The following is a 10,935-nucleotide window of genomic DNA, read 5'->3' as shown; positions in this document are numbered from 1 at the left end:
AAAGAAAGAAAGAAAGAAAAGAAAAAAAAGAAAGGCCCCGTGCTATCTTGGTGTGCTATGGGGACAGAATAGGAGAAGTGCAGCTCACTGTCAGGAGATGAAGTCAGAGGAGGAGGGCGGGAATCAAGGACTTCAGGAGGTAAAAATGAGGAGAAAATGAAGGCCAGTTCTAGCTTCTAAAAGACAGTTTATGTCATGAAAGATTTGCTCACTAAGCAAGGAGAACCAAGGAAGACAGTGGCCTGGATATATTTCTGGGAAAGCTCTCCTGAGTATTCAAAGCTGAAGAACAAGGGAGGAGAGGAGGGGGAAGTGGATGGTCCCACCTGCAGTAGTAGCTCCAGACAGCCACAGAGTCTGTGTAGCTCAGCGCTGGTGTCTGACACAGGCCCCTGCCCATCCCCGTATCCCTGGAGGATGGCGGAGACAGCATCTGCAAGGATGGTAGACAGCAGACATCGGGGAGTCTGGCTTTGAAGGGGGATGCTCTCCAGACCCCTCACTTCCCCTGCAGCTCAACCCCAGACAATTTCACAGGCCAGACTCACTTTTCAGGTTCCTGGTGATCTGTAGGATGGTCTCCTCTTCTGCCATGTAAACTAGGGAGTGATGTGGTTCCCTGAGATGCTCTGGGTTCAGCTGCCCACTTTCCTTATGTATATAGATGGGAAGGGAGTCTAGAATTGAGCGAGAGCATACTGGGGCCACACAATGGGTTAACCCGTGGAATAAAAAACCAACTCTTTCTTCCTTTCTTTCCTTCTTTAAAAATAGTTTACTAAGTACACCGCAAGGAATCAAAGTTACTTCTTGAAGGCCAGTGTATAAAGATGCGACTGTGACCCCCATGTATCCAGCATCCCTGGTATTGGTCGCCCTGATCATTGCTGACATCCTCATCTCATTCGATTCCCTTGGTAGCCTCCAGAACAAAGTTATACAAGATGACTGGACACAGGGAGGGGAAATCTCAGTCTAGTACCACAAAGCAATAAGCTGAACTCAGATCTGTTTACTTGGTATGAGCACAATGCCAGCGCCCTATGGACACCCTGCTGGGACCTGCTGCCTCCTTTCCCCTTGGATAGCCCCAGAACATCAGTGTCATCGCCTTGAGACCTACATTAATCCTTTCCGGAGCCCCAGCTGAGTGGAAAATGTGTGTTCCCTGGGGAAAGCAGGCAGAAGTAGAGGTGCAGTGTTAGGACTGGACCCGATGTTGGGTGTGACGAGTGCAGCGCCTGGGTTTACCCCCACCATTCTCTCTCGTGGGACTCTCCTTCTGCCTCCAACTGGTCCTGGGACTCAGCAAGGGACACTGTTGCCCTTGAGGGATGATGAGTTTAGGCAGAGCTCCTGGCATCAAAGTCAGGCCCAGGACGAAAGCCCAGGTGTCCAGCCTCCCAGGCAGCAGCAATGGAATTTGTGGCTGAGGTAGCAGCCTACGGCAGTGGATGGAAAGGAGAAAGAAGAAAAGAGAGGATAGGATAGCAGGGTATAGGGTCCCGGGATGGGAGTCAGAGGATGCAGGGCCACGCTGGTCTGGTTACTCACTGTCTTCCAACTGTTCACTCTTTCCCATGCCCCGGTTTCCTCATCTACAGATCAAAAATTAGACAGACGTTCTCCACAGACCTTCAGGATTCCTCTAGCCCATTCCCAAACCCAGGGGCTCCCGGTGCTCACCTGGGAAAAGCCTGCCCGGTTTGGGTGTGGGCAGCAGGGTTCTGCAGCCTGGGTATGTCCCTTGTGACTGTGGGCTTGCACAGCCCTTTCCAGTTCTCCTGCCTGGGGAGTGACTCAGACCCCGCCTGGAGAGGGCTGGACCAACCCTGGCCAGGAAGAGGTAGTAGAGAAAGATTAAGGCACCACCGAGGCAGAATGGGTGGCTCCCGCAAGCTGATCTGGCATAGGGGCAGGTGGTGGTCAAACAAAACCGACAGGGGCCTTCTTTCCCGGGCACCTGCTCCTGTCTTTCTGTCTTGCTGCCAGCAGATGGCGGAAAGAGGCTGACGGAGGCGCTAGTGGACGCGTTCCTGTCACTGGACTGGAGGTGGTACAGGTGGAGAGAGGACAAATGATCACCAAGTATCTTCACTTTCCTCTACCCCAGCCAGCTGCGCCATCCTTGTCAGTGTTGGGTGCCTTCCTTCCAGCCCTGACGCCCACTTACCAGGGACGGAAGTGAAACTCCGGGTGAAGCGCCAGGTGGGCGGCCTCCCTTCGCTGACCTCTCTCAGCTTCCTGATTCTGGGGTCATCATTTTGCTAGGCTAGGCTGGCCTGGGGGCTGGTCCTGGTAACTGGGAACCGAGGGTTAGGGACTGCTAGAACTACTGTTACAAGGTAGACGAACTACCTGTTAGCAGGGCACAGCGATCCTCAAGCCTGCTGTTCTCTGCTCCACGTCCCGCCTTTCTTCCTGGTGCAGAACTCTATTCCCCACACCCGTCCTCCCTGTCGCCGTCTCTGTCCCCTACAGATCCCCTTTCTGGTGTCAGTCTCTTAGTTACTCGCTGGTCACGCCGACGCTCTCTTTCTCGCACTTCTAGCTCAGCTTGTCCCAGGCAGTGGACCACGCTGCTGCCCCTCCCGCGTTCCCGTGCCTTCGGTCCCCTCCCCACCGTCTGCCTCCTCCGTCCCTGTCGCCGCCCCTCGCAGGGCCCCCGCACTCCCACTGCCTGGCGGAGTCGCGGAGGAGGCGGAGGCGGACTCCGACGGGGCGGGCCGGGGGCGTCACCCTCCTTCCCCACGTCGCAGACGCCCGGGGCCAAGAGGTCGCTGGGGCTGGGGGCGGACCGGCTCGCGGGTAGTCCGCGTCCCCGCCCCGGGCCCGCCGGGCGCCGGGCCGGATGGGCTGCACCGTGAGCCTGGTGTGCTGCGAGGCGCTCGAGCCCGCGCCCCCCTGCGGCCCGCAGTCCCCCGGGACTCCGCCGGGCCCTGAGCGGCCCGAGCGCTGTGAGCCCGGGGGTGCGGTGCGAGCCCAAAGGAGGCGGCTGCTGCTTCAGGTAGGGTGCTGCGGGCTGGGTGTGGGCAGCGGACGCGGCAGAGCCCAGTCCACTTGGGACAGTAGGGAGTCTGGGAAGGGGTGGGTTGGAACGTGGGAGGGCCCTGCAGCCGGCTCCGTGGAGGTCACACCTGGGCTTCTGGTGTCCTTGAGTTTAAGGTGCCTTAGAAAGGCGAATACCTGTGAGACTTTGGGGGCAGATTTGTGATCAGGCACTACGGAGATTGAGGCGGGAAGATTATGATCTAGGGCCAGCATAGTGAGATCGTTTCTCAAACAACCTGAACCCGAATCAAACTTAAAACAAAAAGCAAAAACAAACAAAAAGAAAGAGGAAAGAGAAAGTGGCAGAGAGACATGGGGAGGGGAAGGGAGGGAGAGAAGGGGAGCAGGCAAGAGACAATTAGTAATTAGTTTAGTTCAGGTGAGAATTTGGAACCACCAGAGGGTGCTGGGTCAAGGAGGGAAAGGTTAACATCCCCTTAGCTTGGGTGGGGAGGCAGAGTGGTGGTTGTCATGATCTCTTCTGAGCCAGCTTGGCCCGGGCCCGCAGCAGGGTGTGAGGAGGTGGGTGAGCCGGAGGTAGGGCAGGGAAGCCGGTGGTGGCTGCGGGGGTCGGGGCGGGAGGGGTGGGTGGCATGAGGGGGGTGCATTTAGCTCTGCATCCCCTTTCTCCTCCCTCCTTTTCTGACTGAGTCTTAGAACCTGGATGTGGGAAATGACCAGAGGCAAAATAGCGATGACCAGCAGGTGGCTGATGCGGGTGGGCAGGCTTTGCGTAGCCTTTTTCTCCTGGAGAAAGAAAGTGCTTTGTATTAGTAGGGACTGGCCAACTCTACTCCAGCCCGGCAGGGTCACAACCGCTTTCTCCAAGGGGGCGGGAAGAGCAACCGCATGGGATTGTCTGCTGAACTATGGCCCTACAGTTCTTTTTCCATGGGAGGCCATCAGAGTCGGGGTTTACTCCAAATTCATCCTGCACCCACATTTCAGTCCCTCCTTATGGACAGCATAAAGGCCAATGCGACTGTGTGTACTTACACGTTTGCAAGAGTGTGCCTAGTGCCTTGGAGGCCCCTCTGTACGTGACTGGCTGTCCCTCTGGGGCACAGATGAGAGCCTGTTTGTGGTTTTATACCACAGCCACAGGTACAGGGTTGGGAACTTGTAAATGAAGTACTCTATCCCGCAAGGCAGTAGATGGTGATTGGGCATGGTGAGGGACAGGTTTGGAAATGGAACTGTCATCTGTATCCCAGTGACTGGTGCCCTAGCTGAATTCTCATGGAACCTGGGGGAAGGACTTAGGGAACCTGGGAGTAGGAATTGGGCATTCCACATTACTGGTGTGGCAGGACAGAGGACTGGGTGACATGATTGAGCTCTTAAGCAGCAGGTCCCTCCAGAGTCATTAGGATAGCGTCCCTCCCCCTACCCCCACCCACCCACCCACCCACCCAGCCACCCTTGGCTCAGAGCTTCCCACTCCTGTCATGCAAGATGTCCGGGGGGAGGTGAGACAGTGGCCCTTTCTATCTCAAATTCTGGGCTTTCCTTTAGGGGGTAGGTCTGAACTGTTCCCTGGGGTTTGGGAATTGGAGAGCCCTGGGAGGCATCTCACACTCCAGGATGGACTGTTGCTCTTACCTCCCCTGGTTGGCTGAGACCATCCACTTCCTTGTTTTGCCTGCTGCTTTTCAGACAGGTCCCCAACCCTTCTCCTCTCTTTCTGCCTGTGGGCCTAGGACTTTTACTCCCTTCCGCTCTCCCTGCAGCTTGGCATGGTGAAGGATGCACATTGGGCATGTGAGGGTGGGCAGGGATGGGTAATTGGGGCTGAGATCCGGGAGAAGAACCAGGGGCACTGGAGGTTGGTGACTCAGGGGAGGAGGAGGGAGGGATTTTGCTGTTGCATGTGCCCTGTGTGACAGCGACAGGAACAGGGATGTCTGTGTTAGGGGACAAGTGTCTGTCTGCATTTGGATGAGCTGGTTTTCCAGTGGCCTCTTGGGATAGCTTGCTGTGACTCATTCCCTCCCTTATCTGCATGGATAAGGCTCCATCTCAGCCAAGTGCCCAGATCCTGGCTCAAGCAGGGGCTTCTGGGCGGACAGCTCTCTTTTCTTAGCCAGGACCCCATTCACAGGTAACTCTCAGGAGACTATGCAGCTCAGGAAAAAGCAGCCAGTGCCTATCACTGGGGCCCTTGCTGGTGGAGGTGTGCTACTCACGTTCTTGTTCTGGATAAACATCTCTTGGGCTTTCACCCTCACAGGAACCCAGCTCAGAAGCTACCACGCATCTGGGCTGGCAGCCAGGACCCTCCTACTGCCACAGACACGTGCCAGCTGCCATTCCTGCCTCCCATTCCGGGGCCAACTTCTTACCCCGAGGCAGCCTGGGCTCATGTCTCTGACTCCCTTCTCAGCCTTGCTGTTCTGGTCACGAGCCCCTTTTGCCCACTGTGGCAGCCCTGTCTTCTATGCAGTTGTCTTCCTCACTCTGCCAAGGCGCCCCCTCTCCTTACCCCCACCCACTCTGTTTCTGCAGTTCTTACTACACCGCAGGCCTGAATCTGAGACCTGCCCCTCCTCCCTGTTTGGAGGGTGCTGCTTGCTCCGGCTTTGCACTGTCTTGAGCTTGGATCCTATACCCCTCAGCTGACTTTTTAAAAATTATTAATTAAAAGAAGCTATTTTGTGTGCGCTCTGTGCACATGCCATGGTGCATGTGTGGAAGCCAGAGAACAACCTGTGGGAGTCCCGTCTTGCTTCTATCATGTGGGTCCCCAGGATCAAACTCATGGCATCAAGCTTGGCAGCAGGTGCCTTTGCCAGCTGAACCGTCTCATGGCCCTCCGCTGGTTTCTTTGGCCCTCACAGTTTGTACATGATGAGCCCTCCTGAGGCTCCTATGGGGGCCCGATGAGGAACTGGCATCCCTCCTGAGTGTTCCCGCCAAGCTTCTCTGACCTGGGCGCCAAAGGGCCTGGCGGGCATCTCTAGGTGCCAACCTCGCCTCCTCACTCTGTGCTGTATCCAAGACAAGTGGGTGCTTGTCTGATAGTGATGGGAGCTGCAGAAAGAGATGTCAGGCTGATTCCTCCCTCCTAAGGCCGTCCTTTGGGGCTACTCCTCTGGCCTCTGCTTCTCCCAGCCTGGAGCACCCAAAGGTTAGCAGCCCTGCAGTCACCCCTGTCGTGAGATCCTATAGGATGGCCAGTTCTCTGCTTAATCCAGTTCCCATCATGTGCTTAGCTTGCTTCCTTTTCTTCTCATTTGCTAGAATTCTAGAGCTCCGGAGCTGAACAAGGCCTTGATTCATGGTTCTGAACCTTAGTGGCCACAGAGCCTGCTGAGAAGGTGACGGAAGCTACGGATGCTCTTGTTCAGGAGGAGTGTATGCATGCCCACGCAGCTGCGGCACACACAAACACCGTCGTGTGTCTCTCCAAATTTACCCTGGCTCTGCTCCACCTGCTTTGTGTTCCACACATAAGCACCCCTAGGCTCATAGAAGGGAAGTGACTTCCCTAATGTCACACCTCCCATGCATTCCAGAGCCACTGCTTTGTCTCACTCAGGTGTCCTGGCCCCAGAGGGGTAGGAGTTTTGTCCCCCAATGCAATTTTTGCTTTTTATCCCCTGCAAGATAGGAGGAGCCTGACTGTTCATTTGCTCCATGGTGTTTCAAGTAGTTTTGAACAAGTGGCATCAGGGAGGAGCAGGGGACAAGGCAGAAATCAGACAGCACTTGCTCTTGCCCCAGGGGACCGTCCATTGGGTGGGAGAGATGAAGAGGACCGACATGAGGACTCAAACAAATGGTCCTTCCCTGGTAACTGTGCCAGGAGTGAGGGGGTAGAGGGGCAGGTCAACCTGTCATGTGATGGAAGTGGAGTGACTGGCAGAGAGAGGAAGTAGGGCTTCCGCCGGGGCTGGGGCAGAGAGAGGAAAGAGAGAAGGTCCAGGGGAAGGAGCACATGTTCAAAGGTCCTAGGATGGACGGTGGTAGGGCCTTCCCACAAAAGTTTTGAGACTTTCTGTAGCTACTCTGGCTCCCTGTGAGCCCCTGATCCGGGCCACAGTTGTGGTGGGAAAGGAGAGGTGATGACGGAAGAGCGAGGCCAAGGCTGCATAGGATCGGGGCACAGAGGGAGAGTGGAGTAGAATAAGATAGCTGAGTGATTCCTCAGCTCACAAATATGGTGGCCTATGAAGCTCAACACATCCCCGGGTTCAGTTAGAGTATTTCCCAGAAGTCTGTGCAGGCTCCCTACTAACTCAGGTATTTGCATCTTGGTGCTCCACACGCAGAGTGAAGAAACAGAGCCTTTGGCATGCCTGTGATTCCAACTGTTCTTGGGGCTGAGGTAGGAGAACTGTGAGTGAAAGAAGGGACAGACTGAGCTATGTAGTGGGGTCCTGTTTCCAAAAAGGGAGGTTATCTGGGGGATATATCTTGGTTATAGAGGACTTTTCTAAATATAGAAGGTCCTGGGTTTGATCACCAGTTGGGGGATGGGGAAGAAGCCCAGCTCCCCGACACCCTCCTTCCTGCCTCCTTCTGCTCATTAATTTTCCCTCAAAGGGATGTTCACTCTCTTGCCTTCAGACAGCACAGACTGACCTGGGATAGGATTTCTCATGAATAGGATGGAGTGTGGATTTTTGTGTCTGATTTATAATCCACACGATGGCTGTGAGTTTTACCCCTGTGCTTGTACATTGCTGTAGCTTGTGCCTTCTCTTGGCTGGGTGGTGTTCCACCATGTGAAGATACACAATTGACATAGCCATCCATCTATTGATAGGCTCTTGTGACTAATTTTTCTGTGATTATTTTCATATGTCAAATGTCTATTGTGTATGATTCTATGTTGATGGTTGTAGGAAGACCCAACAAGAATCAGGGTGCTCTTTCTATAAATGAAGCTTGCCAGGTATTTTGGCGACAGCATCAGTGATATCCTGAGGAGGGAAAAGAGACTTTCTGGCACACTAGGGTTTCACCCTTGCAGTAACTGTCCCCAGTCCTATGCAACTCTCTGTAGCCTCAGCCTAGGACTTTGGGGGGGGGGCGGGAAGGAAGACAAAGAGCTAGAGACTGACACTGTGGTAGGGTAGGTGGCACTCAGCTGACTCCCTCCTCCTCACTGTTATGTTCTGTCTTGGGCGGGCCCAGTCCCTGGCAGAACAGGCGGGTATGAGGCTGAGGGTGGGGCCTCATTCCTTCTCTTTCTCCAGATGGGCAAGAAGCCAGCTATTGCCTCCTTGCTTGCTGTATGAACTTGCCAATGTCCCCTGGCAGAGTGTGGTGCCAAGGGCAGGCAAGCTAAGGCAGCCCTCAGGGGAACATAGGAGAGTAGAGGTTTCCATCTACTCAGGAGGTGGCTGGTACCCAGAGTCCGCCCCCTTTTTAGTATCCCAGCTCTGAATTCTTTGTTTCCAGAGACTGGAGACCTGATGCTTCTGACTAGTTACCTGTCTTAGCCTGAAGAGCCCCAGTGTTTGGAGCCCTATCCCAGACAGTAAAATAGATGAGGCCCACTCTTGTATATCTTTGTACCTCTGTGTGTGTCTCTGTCTCTGTGTCTGTCTGTCTGTCTCTCTCTCTTGTGTGTGTGTGCGTGTGCGCATGTGTGTGTGTGTGTGTGTGCGCATGCGTGCACGCCTGCTCACAAGCACATGTGCTGGTGCACCTGCATGAATGCGGAAGCCAGAAGGGTTAATATCAGGTGGTTTTCCTTGATCGATCTCCATCTCCTTTTCTGAAACAGGATCTCACTGAATATGAAGCTCATTGATTTGGTTGGTCTGTCTGGCTAATGAGCTCCAGGGATCCACTTGCCTCCACCCACTCCTTCCTTGTTGGGATTTAAAGAAGCATGCTACACACGCCAGAATTTTATGTGGTTTCTGAGGGTCTGAACTCAGGTCCTCATGCCTGTATGGCAGGTGCTTTGTCAACTAAGCCATCTTCTTTGCCCCGATTCCATGTTCCTTTGTGGCCGGTCATGGGAGAGTTGGTGGGCCACTCTGGGAATGTTTGTTCAAAAGACGGTCTCCCGATAAGTCTGTATGCAAGGCTAAGTTTCAGTGATCTTGGTGACCGAGGAGCTTAACAAAGGAACTTAGCACACGAATGCTCAGTAAGGGTTGCTCAGTGGATGGAGGGATGCATGGTGAGATGGGTTAAGGCCAAGAATCCTGTGGAGAGAGGACCTGAATGGAAATACACACCCATGTGGACAGGATTGGGAAGGGCTGTCTTTATTTCATCTCCCCCTCAAACTTGGACTCCACCCAGGCTTGAGTTCTTTGGGTGCTTAGTGGAAGGCACATGTGTGAGGCTAGGAGCCAGGGTTTGACCAAGGGATTTTGGGCAGGTGTGGTTGAAGGTCAACAGAAGCACGTGCAGGATTGAATGAAGTCAGCTGGTAGAACTTTGCCAGGTTTGAAACCACTGAGCCAGGAGATGTGATCTGGCAACCAGTGAGGGCTGGCAGTGGGTGGCAGTCATGGGAGACTGGAGAAGGTGTCTCCTGGTTTCACTGGAAACGTTTGCCCTTGCATAGCCATTCCGGGCATTTCTGCCAGCACCCTTTGCAGGAACTTCTGCTTGTCCCTATCCACTCCCATTTCACCCTGCTCATCTTGACATGGCTGCAGCCGGGAGGGTCAAGAGTGGTCTGGAGGAGCCACAGGCATGATCTTCCGAGTCTTCAGATGCAACTGAAGTCTCGAAGTCTGTGGGCTGTGGTCCTGGGTGCCTTGCTGGTTCTGCACCCAGAAGCCTCTCAATTCTCATGTGTCTGCTCTCCTTTTAAGCCTCCAACACTTCCTCCTGTCTTTTGCGGTCCACTCTTTATCCTGCCGTCACCTAGTTCCCCTCTCCCACCTACCTGCCCACTTCAAACACTGTGTGTGTTCTTGCTGCTTTATTGAGAGTCTCAGTCCATGTGTGCCAGGGTAACAGAAGATGTGAGACAGGCGGTTTCTTTTCTTTCTTCTTCCCCCAACTCCGCCACCCTTTTTAAAGTTGAGACAGGGTCTTACTATGTAGCCCTGGCTAGCCTGGAACTTGTTATATACATAGACCGGGAAGGCCTTGAACTCACAGAGATCTGCCTGCCCCTACCAGCTGGGTCCTGGGTTGGAAAACATGCACCACTATGTCCGGCTAAGTGTTAGATTTTTAATTGCCATAGTTCATCTTGTTGGGGCTTGGGGGTGTTTAGAATGGTGTTTTTAGGAGCTGGGGAGACAAGTCAGTTGATAAAGTGCTTGCTGGACAAGATGACAAACTGAATTCAAATTCCCAGTACCCAGGTAAAAAGCCAGACATGGTAGGTGTACCTGTAATCCCAGCGCTGGGGAGGCTGAGACAGAAGGATCATGGATGCATATTGGCCGGCTGGTCTTGCTGAATTGATGTGCTCCATGGTTAGTGAGAGATCCAGCCTCAGAAAATAAGGTGGGGGCTGGTGGGATGGCTCAGTGGGTAAGAGCACTTGCTGTATAAGCATGAGGATCTGAATTCAGATTCCAGCACTCATACAAAAATCGGGGCAAAGCCACACATACACACACTGTAACACACATACTGTAACACATACATACACACTGTAGTGCATACACACACACACACGCACACACACACACACACACTGTAACCCCACTGTCATGAGGAGCAGAGACAAGAGAATTGGTGAGACTTGTTGGCCACTAACTTAGCTCCAGGTTCAGTGAGAAAAATCTTATGTCAAAGAAACAAGGTGGCCGGGCGACGGTGGCGCACGCCTTTAATCCCAGCACTCGGGAGGCAGAGGCTGGCAGATCTCTGTGAGTTCGAGACCAGCCTGGTCTACAGAGCTAGTTCCAGGACAGGCCCCAAAGCCACAGAGAAACCCTGTCTCGAAAAACCATA

General features: G+C 53.9%; 2 protein-coding genes across 9 annotated transcripts in view; one reads left to right on the top strand and one right to left on the bottom strand.

The window, feature by feature from the left end:
• Rufy4 (RUN and FYVE domain containing 4) overlaps positions 1-2,672 on the bottom strand; it is a 21,590-nt gene extending 18,918 nt beyond the window's left edge. Inside the window, 5 exon segments of the mRNA XM_050123794.1 lie at positions 327-433; positions 549-677; positions 1,555-1,598; positions 1,687-2,047; positions 2,174-2,672. Coding sequence (XP_049979751.1) covers positions 327-433; positions 549-677; positions 1,555-1,582 — 264 coding nt within the window. The 5' untranslated portion in view covers positions 1,583-1,598; positions 1,687-2,047; positions 2,174-2,672.
• Positions 2,673-2,789: 117 nt separating this feature from the next.
• Tns1 (tensin 1) overlaps positions 2,790-10,935 on the top strand; it is a 217,421-nt gene continuing 209,275 nt past the window's right edge. For 3 of the 8 annotated variants that reach the window (XM_050123778.1, XM_050123776.1, XM_050123777.1), the window contains exon 1: positions 2,790-3,007. In XM_050123778.1, the coding sequence (XP_049979735.1) occupies positions 2,852-3,007 (156 nt within the window). In that variant the 5' untranslated portion in view covers positions 2,790-2,851. The remainder of the gene's footprint in view (positions 3,008-10,935) is intronic. The other 5 variants (XM_050123779.1, XM_050123781.1, XM_050123780.1 and 2 more) reach the window with 2 other exon arrangements.

Source organism: Alexandromys fortis, unplaced genomic scaffold (genome assembly GCF_014885135.2).
Source record: "Alexandromys fortis isolate MF-2015 unplaced genomic scaffold, M_Fortis_MF-2015_v1.1 scaffold_220, whole genome shotgun sequence".
Classification (NCBI taxonomy): Eukaryota; Metazoa; Chordata; class Mammalia; order Rodentia; family Cricetidae; genus Alexandromys; species Alexandromys fortis.
Note: the sequence above shows the minus strand (reverse complement) of the source record. Positions and strands in the feature narration are given on the sequence as shown.